Source organism: Musa acuminata, chromosome BXJ2-4, assembly GCF_036884655.1.
Source record: "Musa acuminata AAA Group cultivar baxijiao chromosome BXJ2-4, Cavendish_Baxijiao_AAA, whole genome shotgun sequence".
NCBI lineage: Eukaryota > Viridiplantae > Streptophyta > Magnoliopsida > Zingiberales > Musaceae > Musa > Musa acuminata.
The window spans coordinates 2,310,668-2,333,342 of NC_088341.1; the positions used below are offsets into that span (position 1 = coordinate 2,310,668).

General features: G+C 39.4%; 3 protein-coding genes across 3 annotated transcripts; 1 reads left to right on the forward strand and 2 right to left on the reverse strand.

The window, feature by feature from the left end:
• Positions 1-3,327: 3,327 nt before the first annotated feature.
• Positions 3,328-9,228, reverse strand: LOC135609452 (shaggy-related protein kinase eta-like). The gene is made up of 12 exons (XM_065102743.1): positions 9,071-9,228; positions 8,122-8,205; positions 7,974-8,033; positions 7,615-7,887; positions 7,458-7,536; positions 7,299-7,351; positions 6,258-6,398; positions 6,086-6,136; positions 5,897-5,992; positions 4,809-4,892; positions 4,445-4,546; positions 3,328-3,711 (listed from the first exon to the last, which is right to left on the reverse strand). The coding sequence occupies exons 1-12, from the start codon at positions 9,170-9,172 to the stop codon at positions 3,616-3,618; spliced, it is 1,221 nt and encodes a 406-aa protein (XP_064958815.1). The 5' UTR covers positions 9,173-9,228; the 3' UTR covers positions 3,328-3,615.
• Positions 9,229-14,271: 5,043 nt separating this feature from the next.
• On the reverse strand, positions 14,272-20,321 carry LOC103980229 (nucleobase-ascorbate transporter 2-like). The gene is made up of 14 exons (XM_009396552.3): positions 19,859-20,321; positions 19,649-19,746; positions 18,970-19,146; positions 18,750-18,850; positions 18,357-18,432; positions 17,190-17,249; positions 16,906-17,090; positions 16,735-16,831; positions 16,564-16,650; positions 16,407-16,465; positions 16,232-16,323; positions 16,072-16,149; positions 15,814-15,974; positions 14,272-14,645 (listed from the first exon to the last, which is right to left on the reverse strand). Exons 1-14 carry the CDS (start codon positions 19,947-19,949, stop codon positions 14,433-14,435), a joined length of 1,575 nt encoding a protein of 524 aa, XP_009394827.2. The 5' UTR covers positions 19,950-20,321; the 3' UTR covers positions 14,272-14,432.
• Positions 20,322-21,832: 1,511 nt separating this feature from the next.
• On the forward strand, positions 21,833-22,618 carry LOC135609307 (protein DOG1-like 3). The gene has a single exon (XM_065102415.1). It carries the CDS (start codon positions 21,833-21,835, stop codon positions 22,616-22,618), a length of 786 nt encoding a protein of 261 aa, XP_064958487.1.
• Positions 22,619-22,675: the final 57 nt, after the last annotated feature.

Consider the following 22,675-nt stretch of genomic DNA (forward strand, 5'->3'; position numbering starts at 1 on the left):
TAATCAAATTAGATATAGAAACTACTCTCGTAATTTTTACATCATGGGCCACAGCATAATTATAAATACTTAGAATATGACAACTATTTACATAACTACTACCTATAAATCAATTCTCAACACTCCCCCTTAAATCATAGTTATATACATTGATTCTCATCAAGAAGTAACTTTGGTGAGAATATATGCAATTTGTTCATCTGTGTTATAATATTTTATTATTTTGACTCCATCTACTATAAGATCCTGGATGAAATGATAGCTTATCTCTATATGCTTCGTTCTTCCATAAAACGTTATATTCTTCGTCATTACAATTGTGTTTTTATTGTCATAAAATATTTTAGTTGCCTCTTTTTGTTTTTGATGAAGTTCTTCAAGAAATCTTCTAAGATATATTTCTTGACAAGTTGTTGATGTTGCAGCTATATATTCTACTTCCGATGTTGATAATATAGTTGTTGCTTGCTTCTTTAAACTCTAAGATATAACTTTTGATTTAAGACTAAAAATATTACTTAAAATTCTCTTTCTATCATCTAAAGCTCTTGCCCAATTACTATCAGTGAAACCAAATAATTTATATTTATAATTATGAGAGTACCAAATGATACAATATGTAATTCCAATAATATATCATAGAATTTTTTTAATAGCTTCGAGATGATGTTTGCTTGGACTATGCATAAACCTAGATATAACATCAGCATACAAAGTAATATTTGGTTGAGTATAAGTTAGATAAATCAAACCTCCAACCAAACTTATGTTGCATCTTACATTTGTCAAATATATATTATTTTAAAGTTTTAATTTTTTATTTACATTCATGAGTTGTTACATCTTTTAATTAATTATATTAGACTTTTTGAATAGATTCATTGCATATTTTTTTATAAAATAAAATTTTCATATGATCATTGCTTCATCTCTAATCTAAGAAAATAGTCGGTAAACTTAGATATGATATTTCAAACTTATTCATCATATTTTTTTTAAATTATACCACAAAAGAGTTATATGAACCCATATATATAATATCATCAACATAAAGATAAACTAAAAAAATGTTATATTTATCTTTGTTCTTTAGATAAAATGTAGGTTTATTATTGCTACTTTTAAACCTATTTTGATGAAAATAATAATCAATTTTACTCTACCATGCCCTTGGAGCTTATTGAAGCTCATAAAAAACTTTCTTTAGCTTATGATATTTTCTTCGTGTTCTTTAACTAAAAATCTTTGGGTTGAGTAACAAAAATTTTTTTTATAAATTTTTATTTAAAAATATATATTTTTATATCGAATTAATAAATATGTCAACTTAAGTGAGCAATTAAAGTCAAGAAAGTTCTTATGGTGTTGAATCTAACAACAAGAGAAAAAGTATCATCAAAATCAATACATTATTGTTACGAATATCCTTATGCTATAAGCTGAGTCTTATGCATAGTTACGTTATTCTTTGTTTTGAACACCTATTTCAATCCAATAACTTTCTTTTCTATCGATAGATCCATTAGTTTCTAGGGTTCATTCTTTTCAATTAAATTGATTTATTTTTTCATTACCTCTCGTCATTCTTCTTTTTCAATTACTTCATCAAAACTTATAAGATTTAAAATACATTTCTATTAGTGATCTGAATATATATATATATATATATATATATATATATATATATATATATATATATATATATATATGATGATGATGATGATGATGATGATGATATTTATGTTGTAAAGAACCTTTGTGTACATGATCAGTACATGCTTATGTCTAACATAATTTGTTAATATGTTGGATACTTATTTCTGCATGCTTATGCTAAACTTACGAAATTTATGACATTACATGTAATAGTCATGCTAAATTATCTTTTAATAAAGTCTCAAAATAGGACTAAAGTGCTAGTATAAGAGGGATGAGTTTAAACTTTAACAAGTCTTTTCGTGGTATAAATCTAACCTGATGGAAGATCTCTTCAAAAGATTTTATAATATGATAGTAACAAGCTATGAAAGAGACCTGAAGTAGTCTTATGAAAGAGACCTGAAGTAGTATTTTTCATGAGATGTGATTATATGCATATCGTTGATAGGTACTGTTGTGGGAAATAACTTTGAGAGCCGTGGACTCAGGGCCGACGCGGCTCGGTTCGGGTTCGGACGTCGCGGATCTCTCCGGGGCGTGCCTCGAGCCCACGGGGTCGGTCCGGTGCGATGGTCCGGTCAGGACAGGGTCGTCATGTCCTCTGGGCGGGAACTCCTCGTCCGCGCGTCCGGCGGGGACACTCGGCTTCGCACCTGCGCAAAGGTCGGGCCGGGGCGCTCGGCCCGACCCCTCCGACGATCAAGTTAGAAGAAGATGTGGAGGGGGTTTCAGAAGAAGAAGTGTTTGTATGTGTGACTCCCATCTTTTTCTCTGATGAACGAAAGGGTATTTATAGGGAAGCTTACAGCTGTTTGATGTGCCCACCTGTAGGAGGCAGGCTGATAGCGTCTGACATGGGCGTTGGCGTGGCATGAAGAACCGCGCCTGAGTAGGCGTTAATGCGCCTCGACCGATGTTCCGGTTTGGTTGACTGAGCATAGTCACGCCGATCGAGGCGTGAGGCGTCGTCTGACGTCAACCGAGTCGAGTCTTATCATAATTACTATCCTCATCAGGTACTCTCAAAGAATTAATAGACGATCACAGTAAGGGACATGGGTAATCTTTATAATATTTCATGAATAATGAATAAACAAGATACTCATGGCTATGTGCAAATATAAATTTTATACTGTATAAATTAGTAGAAATTTGCAAATATAAATTTTATACTGTATAAATTAGTAGAAATTTGACTCAAAGGAATGTTAAAGAATGTTCTCCGATACAGATTAAACATTTCTTAACCTATATTTGTACAATTACATCCATTATTTGTATGATAAATGTGTAATGGATTCAAGTCAAATACCTAATTGATTCAACCTACCATAGTGACGCAGTATGCGAATTCGACTCCTGAGCCAAAAATGCATACTTTTACACTAACAAAACATTTTAGAAAAACCGATAATAAGATATAAATTAATATAAAAAGATGTTAACCAATTTAACTGATAAAGAGTTTGCCATGATCATTGGTCCAAGACCTGCCTACGTAACTTATCTTTTACCAAAAAGTGAAAAGAGAACATGAAAACAAGTACAATGACAAAGATATCCAAGTATCACCAAGAGAAACAATCTAACTGAGACAATGGAGCTGCGTCGCTTGTACCGTCTAACGAGTAGAGTCGAAGCAGCGACGAGACACAATGGGGGTCAACGTGGAAGAAGCCAGAGTTCATATGCGTTGCAAAGCTTGTCATATCATACAAGATACAATCTGATCCTGAGGGATTGACAGCGACTACATTACAATGATCCTAACATCTTACAATATACAAGGCTTGGGAGATAGGTAAGAAGATAGGGAAGATGCAACAACCCCCTCCCAGAAGCTCAACTGCAGAAGCTCCCACTGCCATCGAGCACTCGCACTGGCAGACTTCCTCAAGGGCAGTGAAAACCATGTTCCACTTGCTTTTGACTATCACATCTGAAGTGTTTGTAGTATTACGTCCCGGGCATTTGCAAGAAACTGAGACCAGATTGACGCCTCACATGTTCCGGAATCAGCTTGTCGATGAGCTCTGGTGATGCACCTGCTAACTGCAAAAGTTGTAGCCAGGATTACTTGATCTGAATTAAGAAGATACATTTACCACAGGTTCTTTTCGGTGTTTCATTTCTATCTTTGGATAATCCACCACCATTTGGTTCACTGATTAAAATGAAAGCGGAAAAAAAAAAAACCAGAATTATCCTTTTATGAGATAAATATTCTTAACCACAGTAACTAGTAATCAATCAAACAGACCAAAGCCGTCATTCCCTACAATACTATTGGCCCACGAATATATTCCAGAAGCAATTGAAACTTTTGACGTATCTAGCATAGCTAATTAAAGATATTTTCTGAAAGCTAAACTACAAACTTAAGAAATCATTCAAACCAATCATTTAACCTCTTAAAGCTGAAGATTTTTGAAACAAGAATAGGTGCAATCACATAGAAGGGGTCAGAAGACAACAAAAGTATTATATAATGCATGGTTGTTTTTAAGTCGATGACACATTGCTAATAGCAAGATGTCTGAATTGAGGAACCAGTTGTCATACTAGCGCTAATAATATTGCTCAAATTGCTTCTAATTGTCCTAGTTTATTTTTTTGGAAGTAATGACTTTTGCAAATTCAGATACACCTGGAAATGGCTAACCAGGATTTTGCAGCACAAGTAATGATAAACTTTAAAGACAGCTTCGGATATGATCTAAATGAAATTAGTTTCAAGGGAGAAGCATTAATGCGGCAGACGGCCCATGGAGATGTTTTAACTTACTTCTTGTTTGAAGTTAAAAAGAGGAGGCAGAGGACGACCATTTGGCAACCTTGCATTTGGTTCCCGCAGCTCATCAAAAAAGGGGTGAGCACATGCTTCCAGCTGTAATAGAAAAATATTAAGTTAACTATAACAGAGAGGAATATCATATCATATCATATCATATTTCACTAGTTATTAGATCACATAAAATAAAGGGCTTCAGTCCCTCAAAAAGTCAACAGCATTTTACCATTTCACTACCTTCTATTGGCAAGGCACAAAAAAAATACCTAAATCTTGTTGTACAAGAAAATTGGACCATAATCTAGTCATGCTGGCAAACACATCATTATTTTTAAGGGAAGTTGCGGAGAAGACTTACTGCAGTGCAGCGAAAACTTGGAGAGTATTGGAGAAGGCGTGATGTAAGATCTATTGCTTCCAGAGGCATTCGTTTATGGAATATCTGAAAAATTACAACTTTAAGACTCCTCAAATAGAAAAGGCCAATACTATTCATGATATTCACAATAGCTATCTAAATAAGCAACCAGAGCTCTAGAGAAATATCTTGATAGAAATACTTTATACTAAATACTAAAACAAAAGTTCCAACAAATCCAACTCCCAGATTAAAGCCAGCAGTCTCATCCAACCTTACTAATTAGATAGTGAATGATGTATTTCCCTTTGAAAGAGACAAAATGTCAGCATAACAAATTTAATTAGTTCAGTCACTTTGCATATAAGCATCTAGCTGGTCCAGACATGTGATGCACCAACTATTCTTTCCAAGTACATGCATTATAAAGAAGCAAATATTAGTTATGGCTAAGTGATGTGGCCTTACAGCAAGTTCGCTGTATTTGAATCAGATATCTCAAAGTCACAAAAAATCTTGTTAAGCAAATTATAAAACCAAACCTAGCAAAATTATAGAAGTGGAGGGATGATATAACAGAGAATCTACCATAGACAAAAATAATATAAGGAATTTTTTCATATAAATTTTTATCCATAAAACTTTGCAATTTGAAAATGAGATGTGTAACACCTCAATTAATCCGACATCGAAAATGGACAAGATTAAGATTGACTTATAAGGATCTGATGAGTGTACTATTATCAACTTCAGCTTAAGAATTTTAACTAGTGGTTTGGGTCAAACAAAGTTGATAGACTAGCTGGCCCATCAAGCCCAGATCATGACATTTGATATATAATGAATATACTACCATCAACTTCAGCTTAAACATTTTAGCCAACGACTTGGGTCAAATGAAGTTGATAGGTTAGTTAGCCCATCAGGCTCAGGGTGCATGTTAATATTTATATACATATTAATTATAAAATAATTAAACTATAGGACAACAATTTGTTGGCATTCTTTAGTTTATGTCTGTGTAATGGTCCAAAAGGATAGCTTAGATGAAGAGCAAACTCAACATGAAGAAAATGAATGCAACCAACCTTGTGCCATGGATGAGCTTTTATCTGTGGAAACTTGAACTCAGTATAATTAGGATTCATGCAACGAATTTCCTCACGGGTTGGAGTTCCAAGAACCTAAACAAATAAAAAAGAGAATTCTCATACCATCGTGCATCCTTAAAAAGTCTCAAGAACCAGCATCAACCAACAGACCTAGCAAAATTGTACCTTGATTATCTCAACAAGCTGATCAACAGCACTTTCTCCAGGAAACAATGGCTGAAAAATATGCAAAAACTAGTGATGATAAGTGTTTAATTCTCCAGGATATGGCACTTTCTCCTGTGTTTTCTTGATAGCTCATTGAAGTATAAAGATTGGTGGGTCAAGTAAGGAGTACCTGACCAAGGAGCAACTCAGCAAGAACACAACCTGCTGACCATATATCAATAGATGTTGTGTATTCTGTTGCACCAAAAATAAGCTCTGGTGCACGGTAATAGCGAGAGCAAATGTAGGAAATGTTTGGTTCACCCTTGACCTGACGGGACAAATAGATTAGTAGAAAGGAAGAGCCATATTAAAAGAAACAAAAAAGAGGCTAAAAGATTCCAGTGTCGTTTAACGAAAGAATGTTAGATTAGATATTGTACAAAAGCAGGACATCCTACAAAAAATCTATAATATTTATGCACTAGTGCATTTTGCAAGTGTTTTTATTCAATTTATTGATATATGTCCTTTTCTGACTTTGGTGGATCAATCGTAGTGCCACTCAGTATCCATCATGCTCATTTGCCACTTATATGGAGCACATTATTTGTTACAAAAAATAAATTAATTCTAACACATCTTCAATTGTTGGCCTCTTGGATGCCTTGTGGCATGGAAACACCTCTCAACAATTTGCCAATTTACGAAAAGAATACCGTCATGCTTTATGTGTCATAACTGTCAAACTTAAGAATTGTGATCTAGCATAAGGCTACAAAAATTTACTTTGAAATTCTTTGAGATTTTATGACATTGAGTGTTGCGTTATGTTATTTACCAACCATGGTAGTAAATAACATAATGCCTCATTATCTGTTTAAAAAGTCTAACATGACCACTAGTTCATTTCTTTTATTCTCCATAACTTAGAAATGAAATGGAAGGAAGAACAAGTGAAGTTTTTCAACAAGTGCTGGAATTTTTTATACAAAAATTAGCTGACATGGAAAAATCATAACAGATATATATCAATAGTCCTTAACAGAAAATATTGCAGGCATTTTTTGTCATAGTAATCTTTATCTTATGATGCAACAACACCTCACAGCTATTATTCAGCAAATGCATGTTCCTGGAAAAAGTTCATGAAAGTGATTGATCCATGGAGCATCGAGAATGGTCAGAATATATGGCAAACATATATGAGTACTTTCCAAGTTTAGCATACCAAAACTTTTGCACTTCCAAAATCACATAGCTTGACTTGGTGAGTGAGAGGATCTACCTGCAGGAAGTTCAATTATTTATAAGAGAAAGAGATTATAAAAGGATGAGAATTTATTAAATCGTGCTTGACAAAAAATTAATATTTTGAGGCCACGAAAACCTACCAAAACATTTTGTGGCTTTACATCTCTATGGCAAACGCCGGGAACTGTATGGATATAAGCCAACCCTCTAAATATCTGAGCACAATTCCAAATAAGTACACTAAACCATGTTTCTGCATAACAACACCCACAGCAGAAAGGGCAAAAAATTACCTGATACGTGTAAAGCTTCACATAGATAAGTGGCATCCTTTGACTCACACTGCTGTAATGCCTTAGAACACGATATAAGGTTTCAGGCACATATTCCATAACTAGGTTGAGAAAAAGTTCATCTCTGCTTGTGGTGGAGAAGAAACAATGCTTTAGAGAGATAACATTTGGATGATCTATTGAGCGCATCAACTGCAGCTCACGGTTTTTGTATCTCCGGTCCTGCAAAACCTTCTTTATAGCGACAGTCTCACCTGTTTCCAAGCATTTTGCCTGCCAAAAGACAACAAAATTTGTAGCCGAAAAACGTAAATGGTGTCATGCTTCAATTGAAGTCCCAGAAAAAAGTGAACTAATACCTGGAAGACAATTCCAAATGAGCCATTTCCCACAACACGCTCTGCCATGTAACTAATGGTCTGCATGACAAGTAAAATAACTCAGAATATGGGGATTGAATACCACCAACTTTGGATCATCGTATGGTATAGTTTAAAGGCTCCTAACCTGCTTAGGTTCACCGTTCTTGCCTCCAATGGTGGTGGATATGATATGACCAGTGACTTCATCATTCCCCTCCACAACAGATGCCTGATGAGACAAGTAGCGAAAAAGGTCTTGATTTAGACTCAATATCTCTATCTCAGCAGAAGAAACAAAAAGACAGCTGAAAACACTAAATCACTAAACAGACAGATCAAGTATCAGATCAATTGAAGACACGATGAACCCCAGCCATCAGAGTATCGTAACACCCAAAACGATACAGCTGCATAAGTGCACTAAAAAGAGGAAGCAAAGCAAACAAGAACAGGATCACATCCAAATAATGATTCAAAGATCAAGGCCAAGGCAAGTTCTTGGCAAAGATTCTTAGAATCAATGAAGATGGTATAGGAAGCTTGCTTGTTAAGTAGGATTACAGCTGAGATCAGCAGCCCACAAAGCAAGAAAAACAATGAGACCTTCCAAACCCTAAAAAGAAAGCAAACGAGAAGCCCAAAATCGAAAAGATTGTAAAAGATAACCGAGTGGTAAACATATCGCACAGAACAGATAACATTCTCTAAGATTTCTCAAGAAAAAAATGCAATTTTGTAAAAAGAATAAGCAGAAGTGAAAAGAACAATAATACTTCAGATCCACCCGCCTAACTCAACAAGAACTAAAAAAAACAACATTAGATCCAAATTAGTGAGACGAATGTCGTACAATCTCTTAAAGCAATTAAACGTTTAAAACAAGAACATTTTGTTTTGCGGCAAGCTAGAAGCAGGCGAGTAATAAGCCGTTCCAAAAACACGAGGATCCAGCTCGAATCGTCTCAAAGGTTCGATTTTTTCCGACAAAAACCAATGGAAATCAGAGAGTCAGTGCAAGCGACGGTGGGAAAGTGGATCAAAGAAGGGGGGTCGACCGAATGCTAGAGGAGAGCAAAGGAAGAAGGGGTAACCACCTTGTCTTGGGCCATCTCCTGATGGCTGGAAGGTACGGCGGGGACGAAGGCGCCCTGCTCCGGCGGCGGCGGATTATGAGGTCCAAGCGGCAGGGAAGCCATGTGGCGGAAGAGAAGGGTTCTCACAGGCCGCTTTTTAGAGCCTCGGTTTCATGGTTTTCCAGGCGACACCATTTAACGCCGGGCGACGTCATAAATGAAGCGTTTTGTCGTAATAAACCGTTATATCGCTTGGTTGTAACACGCTCATTCGCCAAAATAACGGGTTTTGATCGTTATGATGACCGACATAATCCGACCCTGGCAAACTCCTTACACAATTATGGTAAGAGTGTAATTATCTTAGTATTTCGATTAATGATGTTGCATGCACAAAAATGGAAACATGATTAATAACGTAGTTATTAATGGTGTCGAAGAATTCATTGACACAAAGGTTTGGTTTCCCATGCTTGCACGGCTCAGCAGTTCGATTCAACGTCAAAGTTTGCTCCATCATCTTCAAGAAGGCAACGCAACCTTGCGACCAGAACAGTGCTTGGCCGCTGCCATCTCTCGGCAGGTTTAACCGGTTTGCACCGCACACAAGGTCTGTCATTTGGACGTGATCTCTCGGTCAAACCCGCTGCGGCGCGTCTCTGTTTCCCAGGCGTCAGTGGTTGCAGAGTTCTTCGGTCAAAACTGCCGAAGTCATCATCCTCTCCATGAGAACGCAAAGGGGCGGCATCTGTGGGGGAGAAGCCGCGCGCCGATGGTTGTGCAAAGACCAAAGTAAATCTCCGGTCCCGGAAAGAATCACCAAAGAAAACTCCAAACCATCCTCGTCATACCTCTTGCCTCTGTTTTCTCTGTTTCTCTCTCATTTTCCACTGTAAACATTGCATGCGTACTACTCTCACTTCCATTAGAGCTGCTTGAAGCCTCCTCTACCAACACGGTTTTATTCGTAGAAAAAACCTGTGTGTGACGTAGCCCTTGATCTTTTTATCTCATACATAAATTTCTTCCACCCCCTTGTTGCTATCCTCCTCAAATCTGTTACTTTAAGACTTTGGCTGCTAGCTAACCCTCCCTAGAATCTGATTTTTTTTCTTTTTCGTTTTCACATGCAGGTCGATGTGCTATTCAGGTCCTCACGATCTTGGCATCTTCGTGGTGATGTCCTCACGAAGATACTGTTCCCATGATCCCAATAATCCTACTATCAGTCTTGTTTTAATGGTGCAAAACCCTCGTATTAGTGAGTTGATTCATAATCTCGTTGAATCAGCTATTACCATTAATCTTGTTACCATTAGGTGGTAATCCTACACCTATTACCATTAATCTTGGTGCTAGTCGTGATTTAGTTTATAATCCCAATACCAAAAATCCTGCACCTTTTATTAATAATCCTATTGCTGGTTGTGATTTGGAGCATGGTAGCACCTATTACGTACCGATCCGACATGCTTCCGGTACGCGAACCGTCTGTTACCGGTCCAGCACTATAGTAGCAATGTAGCACGCTTGAATATACCGCTCGGTACACCTGGGTGTACCGCTCGGTATACCGTACCGTACCGGTACCGAGCCCAGGTCGAAACTCCGGTACGATACGGTATTGCGGACCTTGATTTGGAGAATATGATTGTTGATTCAATAGATAAGGCTATGGTTATAATGAAACGAGACGAGTTAGCTGATCCCAATATGGTTGTGGATCTGATTCCTTGCCAAGATCTAACTCATCTAAGCCTTGTTTCATCTAAGCCTTTGGACATAGAAGCAAATCACAACGAGGAGATCATGCATCACCTATGACATGAATGTCTACTAGCTTATGTCTACGTCTACTAGCTTTATGTTTATGGTTTTTATCGATCTTCTCTTGCTTCAATTGTTTAATGGTTTTTCTGTTTACAATCTTTCTAAATCTTTTTCCCTGAAACATATGGATGTGTTTGCACTAATTTTTTTTTATTTCAAAACTTCTACTCTGAATACCCTGAAATGATTAATTTAGTTAAGTCCAATTAGATCCACCCATTAGATGACACTAACCCTTTTGCACATTCCCATATGAATCTCTATAAGTTGAAAGGTATTTTTTCATACTCGAACAAATACTAGATTACAACTTAGAGACTCTTTATAATATTATCATGTCTTTTAAATTTCAAATTGAAGAGTCTATCCCCTTTAATTTTGATCTTCAATAATTAAACTATCTATATAACCTCTAGCTCGTCTTTATTAAGCAAATCAATCTTAAGTGTGGGCTAAAGCAAAATACGCTTAGATTAATGATGACAATCATAATGTTAAATATATTCATAATATTATTACAAATCGTCATGGTAAAAATTTCATTAGAGGTATCATGAACCTCACAACCTCTTCTCATCACATCAACTTTGCTCCATCTATCCATGCTTCCCCTCCTAACTCTCGCTATGGAGGATAGCTCATCTCCGATCAAATCATTTACTTATATATGAGATTCACTTTAGTATATTGGGATATCATTTCTCCCCTCCCTCTTTAATGTTCTTAAATGGTTATACCAACATGCTTTTATCCCTCCTAGCTAGACCAACACCTTCCTCACTTTTATCTTTAAAGATTAAAAACTCGATTATAGTTGCTCATTATTGGACTATTACTTTATCCAATATTAACTATTGTATTTTTGGTTAAGCTTTCTTTCTAAACCTTATGTTTGATTTAATTCATTTTTCATACTTATGAATTACTCACCTATCAATCAATGTATCAATTTATCTAAATCAAAATTTTACTTTCCTAAATTTACCCCAAGGCACACTAGACTTGAAATCTGCTCATTTCTAGGTTTCAAGAAAGAACACTTACTTCTCTTTTAAATATCTTGATACGTTTATTGCTCCCACACGTCCTCCACCCCATGCATATGATGATGATATACTTGTTCAAATTAAAGCCAAGCTCGTATCTTGGCATGCTCATTGTTTATCTTAAAACTGGTCACCTTGTTTAAGCTATGATCAATTTGAGGGGTGGCTTCCTTAAACATATTGGGAATGAATCACAAACCACTATTTTCCATAATCTTCAAACTACAATAACACATTGACTCTTGACAGTATAAATTGAAACACTCTACTCTTTACGAAAACAAAACAAAACAAAAATATTCATGGGTTGTAGTGGCTGAAACGAAAACAAAACAAAATGGGTTGTAGTGCAGTCAAACACAAAAATGACGTTCGAACAAAACAAAAACATTGCAACGAAAACAAAAATAGTGCAGTCAAACAAAATGACGTTCGAACAAAACAAAAATAGTGCAGTCAAACACAAGACTCGAGGAGCCGACAGCCGACAGCCAACAGCGAAGCCTTTCTCGCTGAAACTTCTCATCCCTTGCGATGAACACTGAAGAAGCATTGCAACGAAGAATAATGGGTTGTAGTGGCTGTTATCTTCTTACTGTTCTTCACGATATCACGTAATGGCCGTATGCCACAAGTATTCATGGGTCGGCTGTCCGTACCGGTGGCTCAGGCACGGAAGCAGCCGTAAAGGTTTCGCTGTGCTGATATTAAATGGAAGAGAAGCCATGGCCATGACCGAGGCTTGGGAACCCGCCCACTTAGTTGCCACACGGATGCTTCATTTGTTTCCATGGTCAGTGACCATTGGTCCTTTCCGAGTTCTCCTCTGTGTCTACATAATTCCACTGTGTGATCGAAGCAACACCATGCAACATGCAAGCTTTTGATGAGTAATAGCAGTCGTCGGAGATCCACCAGTGGGAGCATGTGGACGACTTGCAGAATAATAATAATGCATGGGAACTCAGAGCAAGTTGCAGTATGTATTGCCAAGTGCAAAATGATTGAGCACAAGGCCTGAGATTATTAATAGCTTTCTGCAACATGGTGGGGACTGCGGTCTCTTTTTGACGGTTGCTATCCCCTTGGACTGGCTCGCAGTGGTGCCCGTGAAGCTGCATGGGGATGAATGGCCCACCAAGGCACCAAAAGGTTGTCGAGGGGATTGGAGATACCAAAAAGCTATGCTGGTAGTGACAGGGATGATGACCTTGGAGATCACTGGGGGCAAAGGCCTGTAACATGGCATCTCAAGTCAAGCGCAAGTTAGGAGAGTTTGAATAATGATAAATGGAGATCAGGATGACACAGTATCTGCACATAAAACAGAGCAACAACAAGCTGTCAACCAAGTCCAGGATTCTGACCGAGATACAGCTCAGAGGTAAGACCAGAGAAAGCTATCTGGGTGGTACAACCTCAAACCTTGGTCCGGCAGATTCATGGAGTATGTCTGCAAGTGAGTAGATCACCTACGACAACAACTGTTGTTGGCTCCTGATTTAGAACCTCATGAAGCAAAACACACAGGTACAGTTTGTGGAATGCAGAGTCGATCCACCGAGACCACTTGATATGACACCATAATGGCCTCCCATCTTCGGCAGAACAAGGCTCTCTTTGGTTTCAAAGGCTGCATCGCCATGAATGGAAGTTGCTTCAGGAAAGTGAAAGAAGTGAGCCATTTCTTGCAGCAACCCAACAAGCGTATGACACCGATGTTTCACCCACAATTATCTTAACCGGACGGGACATCGATTTGGTTATCAGATATACTCCTCGATCATGAATCTGCAACAAACTCGAAATGAACATGAAAGCAAGCTCCAACTTTCGACATTCAATGCCAAAAGATATGCTCTCCATGGCTCAAACCTTGTTCCAATTCATTAATAGATGAATAATGCAGGCTTGGTTGTTGAGAGAGAAGAATCAGATAACGATGCAAGTGTAAACGCAAGAAGAACGCCAGTCTTGGTTGTTGAGACGGATAAATCAGAGAATAATGCACCACATATGGCTTTCGCGTTCTTCATTGAAGGGCAAGATGAAAGGATATCCTATTCCATAAGATAAGTACACGATATAACATAACAGAGATATTGTATGGTCTTCATCTGACAAGTAACATGTTGCACCACTTCTAAATTAATATGGTCAGTGATGCTAATAAATCACTACATTCCCTGGTTTCCAAACCTTCTCCCCTCCCTCTGTCCTTTCATCATCGTTCTGCCTTGTGCATTCCAGAAGAATGGAGATAGCTTGCAGAGTTGTTGTCACCTGATATGTTACTTGAACACAGTAGTATACACTATAAGTTGCTTGAACCATAACAGGAATAGCAGAAAAAATAAAAGCTTGTTTTATTGCTTAACAGATTCAAGAATATACATGAAATGAGCAACAAGTCCAAGCAATTGGCCTACAATTTGGCTAAAGCCTACACCGTGTCTACTCTCCTCTGCTCGACGATCCGAGTCTTCTCTTCGCTTTCCATCAGCAAGTCATGATGGAGGGAAGAAGCGGTCAAGGTTGAAGGGGAGAGTGTAGAACTCCTCACTCCGGCTGTCTCCGATGAACGTCCGGAACCTGGCCCACCATGGCATGCCTCGGTCCTTGCCAGTGTCCTTGAAGTCGAGTGTGTTGTCCAGGAAAACTGCAACTATCAGTGCCACAGTAGGTGGAGAGGAGAAGATTGTGTTCATGTAGTCATCGAACTGCAACAGCGCAATGCAGATATATGAATTCAGATCTGATAAATACTCTATGAACGATTCTTTTACCATAATTCACTTCATAAGGGTTTTAAAGAGTGTTTTGATCCTTTCATTTTCATTTTCCCTCAAATGAGAACCATCACAAGAACAGCAACTCGAGTGATAGTCGCTCTACTTAGACTCAAGTGCAAGTTTTACTTAATCTTGATGATTTCTTTGGCCACATTATGAACCTACAGCTTTCAGAATGCTTATTTCTAAATCTAGTGGCCATAATTCACTTGATCTGATACATACTAATAAGTTTTCTCCAAATGGATGATCGATTCTTTTACCATAATTCACTTCGTAAGGGTTTTAAAGAGTGTTTTGATCCTTCCTTTTTCATTTTCCCTCAAATGAGAACCATCACAAGAAGAGCAACTCGAGTGATAGTCGCTCTACTTAGACTCAAGTGTAAGTTTTACTTAATCTTGATGATTTCTTTGGCCACATTATGAACCTACAGCTTTCAGAATGCTTATTTCTAAATCTAGCGGCCATAATTCACTTGATCTGATACATACTAATAAGTTTTCTCCAAATGGATGATCGATTCTTTTACCATAATTCACTTCGTAAGGGTTTTAAAGAGTGTTTTGATCCTTCCTTTTTCATTTTCCCTCAAATGAGAACCATCACAAGAAGAGCAACTCGAGTGATAGTCGCTCTACTTAGACTCAAGTGTAAGTTTTACTTAATCTTGATGATTTCTTTGGCCACATTACGAACCTACAGCTTTCAGAATGCTTATTTCTAAATCTAGCGGCCATAATTCACTTGATCTGATACATACTAATAAGTTTTCTCCAAATGGATGATCGATTCTTTTACCATAATTCACTTCGTAAGGGTTTTAAAGAGTGTTTTGATCCTTCCTTTTTCATTTTCCCTCAAATGAGAACCATCACAAGAAGAGCAACTCGAGTGATAGTCGCTCTACTTAGACTAAAGTGTAAGTTTTACTTAATCTTGATGATTTCTTTGGCCACATTATGAACCTACAACTTTCAAAATGCTTATTTCTAGAACTTATGTTTGGATTTATGAATAGATTTCTATCAATCATTTGGGCTCAATTTAGTTCAAAAGGCTAAGAAAATACAAACAAGTGCAAGTGGATACGAACCCATGATGCCTTGGTGTGGGCTGGACCATGCTGAGCACTCATGGTGTAGCGGAAGAAGTACTCAGGAACTGATAGGCCGAGGAAGATGGAGACGCCAACGATGAAGAGGTTGCGCATGGAGTTCATGTTGGTGAACTGCAACAAGGAGAGCCCCACCGCAGCTGGAACAGGAAAGCAAAACAAAAGAAAACATCAATTCCTGAAGCAAGAAACAGGAAAACAGTTGCGAGGTGTTAGTGTATGTAAGGAAGAACATACCCACAACTCCAAATAGAACACAGTACACAGCAGCAAAGATGGTGAATGGAATGGAGGCAAACAATGCTCCAAATTTCCCTAGTCCAAAAGAGTAGCTTCAGTATTATCTCACATAATGCAGATGACAGGAAAGCAAGGTCATGGTAAGTTCATCACTTACCCAAGATGGAGAAGAATATCATGAACCCAGCTGAGATCTGGATGACTCTACGACTCCCAACTCTAGTTGATCCAAGAAGCCCGACATTCTCCCTGTCATGTTGCCATTTATTAATTTCTCCAACAGTCATACTCTTTATAAGCGAGGAAAAAAAAACAGAACATAGTGAACTTACACAGACACAGTTGATCCAGTTACGGTGCCAAATAGCCCATCAAGTAGAATTCCTATTCCCTGTTAATTTTTAAGTACAACAGATAAACAGAATTCACTTAGTGGCCGATAATTTAACAAGAGATATACACGTTGAGCCCAAGAGGTAGGTAAGTCACCTGCCATCCAATGCCTCGGCTCAGAACATGAGCTGGAGGTGGTGTTGCACTAGCTAGGCGGGCTGCAGCTTTATAAGTCCCTGTCGACTGCAGCAAAACAACAGACCTATCAGCCCAAAAGAACAATGTGCACCATCAGGGACATTGGAGTTACACGTCACCAGTTTTTACCTCAATCAAGGATACAAAGACAGCAGCCATCATCCCGAAAGAATGGCCAGCATCAAAAGTTGGTGCACCCCATTGCAAAGGGTATGGAATCTTTATCCTGATGCCTCGATATATTAGTACAAGCAGATGCAGGACAGTATCAAGAGGGAAAAAGAGAAGTTAGATGAGTACCAGGGAGCAGAGGAGATGAGGTTGGCACGGTCAGTTCGGCAGTTGAATTGGGTGCGCTCAGGCCGGTATTTGTATGCACCCCCAACCGTAAGCAAGTGGGCATAAACCCATATGACGGTAATGGTTATCAGGAGAGAGAACCTCTCTAATACGGGCAACCGTCTAACATGTAGATGCTTTAGATACTGCTCATGTTGTCACATGTTTAGATTACAAAGCGACTTTGGAAGGAAACAGAACAGAAAGATTTTGAAGTTGGTTAAATCATTAGAGCACATCCGTACCTGGGAGGAAGCAATGAATAGGATGAGCATTGGAACGCCAATCTCTACGCATCTCCCAACCTAATGCATAAAAAAGCTTAAAGTTTAGTGTTGTACATAACATTCAAATCTTCATTTCTTATAGAAATGTCACAACTTTTCTCTGTTTATTAGGTGAATAATGTAAAAAGAAATGGCAAACAAAATAATTCCAACTTTTAAGACATTTTTCCAGTAGTCTATGGATCTTCAAGTTTGAAAGTCAGATTTTTCATTCACATTCCCAAAAGGACTTCTAAATCAATTGTTCACATTGCATATTGCAGCTAGCAAACAACAAACCTCACAAAACCAAAATCAAGTAGAAGAAAAACAATAAGTTACATACTTGAATGGGAAGTTCCACTCACAAAATGAGTTTCATGAATTGTTTCAATATTTTTTAGTGGTGCACTATTTGTCTTAGTTACATACTTGAATTGGTGGTTCTGTTAACAAAAAGCCTTAGTTACAAACTTGAATTGGTGATTCTGCTAACAGAAAGGCCTAAGTTACGTACTACAATTGGTGGTTCTGTCAACAAAGCTTCATGAATTGTTTGAAATTTTCTAAAGATGCAACATCTGTCCTAGAAATGTAAGCCTCTGGTGTTAACTTTGATCGAAAAAGTTCAATATATCAATTTACCAAAGTGTTAATAAATTCACAAGCATTTAGTGACATCTTTTTATATTGCACAAGCTGAAGGTACCTAATAGTTTTTGTTCAGCATTTGCGGAAATAACAACATAAAGATATACAATACCAAGAATCATCCTTGATACCAGGTGCTTGTGAAAGATTCCAAAGGTAAAAAAATGCAGTACAAGTTTTCCAGTTATATAGTAATAGTTAAAAAAATTTGGTTATTCAAGCTGAAGTTTTTCTATAGTTGCATTTTGTTCTTCACTTTATCCAAGAAGCAAGAAGCACAACAATGGGAAATCATGGTGGTATGACTACATCTACACAAGCATGGTCATCACAATAATGCAAGATCGACATGTGCAGATAGGTGACAAAAAAATGTGCATCAAGATGCATGGTTTCTTAGCATCTATACAACTGGATTATCAAGGCCACAATGGCATATTAACATGCTATTCCAAACTAAATATTAAAGAAAAGGATAGGCGGTTGAAGCAGTACCACAGGGAATCCTTTGTCAAATAAGCCGAATCCTACCAGTGAAACCACTGGAACCATTCCCAGAGGGCTGAAAAATCTGAACCAAAAACATAACCATCATCTTACTTTTGGCTCACTTCTAAACTGTATTAAAGTAACGATATGCAAGCTATCTAAGTAATTCATGCTTTGTCGCTTGCTTAGAGTTGTCCCCATTATCAACAGATTCCATATGATCTGTTTGGTGGACCCTTCCAATGCAAGTAAAATTCTACCATATTCTAGAGGAAAACAAATTAGGTGATCCAAGTGATAATTACTTAAAACTTATGGACCACTCCTGTTCAATAATTTTGCCGGACAGCATACTAGGAAACAAAAGATACATTTGGTGATGGAAAAAAGGATCTCAACCTGGAGAATATACCCCACAACTGGCTGTAACCAAGAATAATCTGAATGCTGGAAGAGACAATTAAAGCCCCTTGTATAGCTCTCATGGTTTGGAGGAATCTCTGCACACATGCAAACAAAGCAGCAGTCCAAACTATCCCCAGAAGAATCGAACTGAAGCAATATAGTGACAGAAAATTAAATGGAACAAAACTCATGACTAAATAACTTGTTGACTTACTTCATGGTCATCGACTATTCGTGTCAGGGATGAGTCATGAATTATGGATATGATGGGAACCACAAATGCATATGAACCACCAACAACAGTCGGAAGACGAGTCCCAAATAGAGTCTGAAGCAAAGTATTTACTCCAGTCACAAATAGCAACGTCTGAACCACCCTGACCTTGTCATCCTGCAGCATTGGACTTGAATATTAAACTTCAACCAGTTGCCTTGCCTAGTTAAACTGGAAGATTTAGGTAAAAGATGCAACTAACAGTAAAACATAGATTAACTATGTCTAACTGGATATATGCATAGAAGCTAGTCAGAAGATCTTCAGTAAGCAACCACTGCTTGACGTCAGTAATGCTATCTTGCATACCACAATGCTAGAACATATATTGACTCAAAAATCGACCATCATTAGTGCGTTCATATAATATTTAGTCAACAGCAACAACAACACATTTTCTGTTCCTCGGAAAGTAGGTTATTCTCAGGTGTTTCCCATGTTGATTTATCTTAGATTCTCCTATTCTCCCTCTTAAAAACTAAATAGTTAAACGGAAAAATATTACTATTTGTCACAACACAACTAATAGCAGAAAGTAAAGAACGCTTTAAGAGAATACTGAAAAGAAGGAATGGAGTGAAAAAAGGATGGCATTTTGCTAGAGAAACCCAAGACTTACATCACTTCCGCCCATCAATGGTACCAACAGAGTCGGGATCATCACGGCCGTGCCCAAGGCCAATATGTAATGCTGAAATCCCAAGACAATAGCTTCTCCTGTGATCCAGTTCGTCAGGCACCAATCAGAACACACACGTACTAATACAAAAAATTTACGCCGGAAAAGAGAGAAAAAAAAATCAAGAAGCTTGCGAGCAATCTAACACACCCCAAGATGGATTGGAGTCAATGCAGTACTCAAATCCCTGCAGCTGATCCATGGGTGGATGCGTGATCTCCTCAGGCTTGATTTCTGCCATATCTACGAACCCCCAAAAGCTCCAAAAACCCAAACAGTCGGGGGTGGGGGGGGTGAAAGAGAACAAAAAAAAAGCCAACCTTTCTCAGTTCTTCTAAAAAGAACCAAGATGGGGTTTTTCCGACGGCTAAGCGGATGGGGAACCAAGCAGCAAGGAGAAAAGGTGGTCTTGGGAGAAAAGCTGCAGAACTACCGCCGAAAGCTGAGAGGAAATGTAGGTGCAAGCAGAGGCACAGAGGATGGGACGAAGGAAAAGAAGAGAAGTGAGCGAGGAGAGTAGAGAAGAGCTTGTCGTCGCTCGCAGAAAAAGGGAAGGAAGACTGGACTGGCGACAGGAAACGCTTGCTTTGCCACCCACCAAAACTCACCTCCCCTGTTCTTTCTTCTTCTCTCCTTTTCATGCTCTCAGACCTTTATATCACTTTACCGAGCGTCTCCTGTGGAAATCGGCCCGTTGGTACTTTTGTGACTGAAATGCCCATCACCTGCAGTAGTTTCCAAACCTACCAGCATAAAAAATGGAGTTGGGTTGGTGCCATTGTGAAGTTAAACAGCACACCACCTCCTGCAGCATTTATGTGAACTGCTGCACAGGTGCAGTGACTCACTGTTACATAAAAGGGGATGGCGGTCTCCTACTAAAATGATCTTAAGCTTCTCTGGTAAAGCTCCCTGCTTTCTTTCTTTAACAGATGGAACACACAACACTAGGTCTTTGTTTCTTCTTCTTCTTCCCCAGTGAACCAACGAAAGGTTTGCTCGGCACCCTGCACACTCTGCAGGTCCAAGAACAGCTTTTCCACGGCAGAAATTGACAGGGATGAGTCAGATTTAAAGGAATGCGGGTGTCTTTTACCCTTCCCGAGTCAGCTTCCACATGATGATGAGCAAGAATCTTCCAACGTCCACATTTCTCTCCTGCTGGTATTTGACTGCATAGGCAAAAATACCTTGTAGAATTCAGTATTTTTTTCCCTGCTCCTGTTCTCCGATTACATATCCGCCATTGATTTAAGGATTTATAACACAGAAGCGTATTAAAACAACATAAGTTTCATGCACGGCATGAAGATTAAGCCAAGCCTTTGCCATGCATGCTGAACGATGGTTCTGCCTATCAAAACCTTTCGGAGAACAACTCAAGCTTTTCTTTTCTATTCGTGCACTACAACTCAAGTTTCATGCACCCCACCCCCCCTATTTTTTTTGATGGAAAACGAGGGAAGCATCATCTTGTTTGACGTATATTACTTCTCGCTAGTGTAATATCTTGATTTAATTTGAAAAATATTTAAATAATATTAATAAAATAATTATCCCATGGATAAAGTTTCACTCCTAATTTAGTTAAAAATAAGTAAAATAAAATATAAATTCCCAGGCAACTGTGAAGAGGAACACTTGGGGAGTCTCTCTCTGCCACAAGTGGAAGCACCAGCGTCCATTGTCACCGTCTCAACCATGCAGAGGGACACTTGTCTGGTCGCCTCCACCTCCGCCACGGATGGAACCATGGTTTCCAATCCCCACTCGGGATTACGCGCACGTCGTTTGCTTTCCGTCTCCCAAAGAGCCCGCCAAATCAGCCCTAAACAGAGCAGCTTGAATCCCAGACACAAAGAAAAGCGTTACAACTAGCAGATGATGTGTTAAAACTCTTAGCTTGACAGGTTTCCTATTGTCCTTTCTTGACGCATACACCGCTGTAGATGATTACATATACCTACCTTCACCTCGGAGGAGGCACAGGTCCGCAGCCTCTGCCTCATCGATCTTCGTTTCCCCCTCGACCCTTGTGTGAGTATTATCCTGACTCTCTCGTTCATGTGCCATCAACCAAGTGTTTATTAGAGTGTCTTCTTGAAGCTCAGAGACGATCGATCGATGGAGGGTCGATTCTTGGCTTGTTACGAGGAGTGGCTCGGAATCCAGGAAGCCGACCTGGACGAGCTCCTCCAAGCCATCTCGACCCAGCACGGCAACAGGGAACGGAGCGACGCCGAACTCCGGGAGCTGGTGGAGAGGTGCATGAGGCACTACGAGGAGTACCACGAGCGGCGGCGTGGCCTGGTGCGGGACGACAGCCCCACCTTCTTATGTCCGCCCTGGTGCAACTCCTTCGAGAACTCCATGATCTGGGCCGGCGGCTGCCGTCCCTCCATGTTCATTCGCCTCATCTACTCCCTCAGCTCCTCCGGCCTCGAGGCCCACCTCGATGCCCCCGCCGGCCGCGCCGTCAGCTCCCACGGCGAAGGGCTGGTGGGGCTGTCCTCGTCGCAGCTGGCCCGCGTCAACGAGATCCACCGATCGACGCTTCAGGAGGAGGACAAGATCACGTCCCAGATGGCCACTCTGCAGGAGAACGTGGCCGACGGGCCGCTGCTCCCCATAGTCAAGAAGCGGCAGATGTGGCAGTGGAGCGGCACCTCCCGCGTCGAGAATGGCGGCGGGGACGCGGAGGTGGAGGCGGCGATGGAGGAGTACACGGAGTCAATGGAGCGGCTGGTGCAGGAAGCGGACCGACTGAGGGTGGAGACGGCGAGGACGCTGGTGTTGGAGATCCTGACGTCAAAGCAGGCGGTGGAGCTGCTGGTGGCGGCGAAGCAGCTCCAACTCTCGGTCCACGAGTGCGGCCACCAGCGCGACCAGAGGAATGGCCGCGGCAGATGATATGTTAGTAATTAAAAGAAAGCGTGTCTAAGATATCATAACGACTGTATAAACACC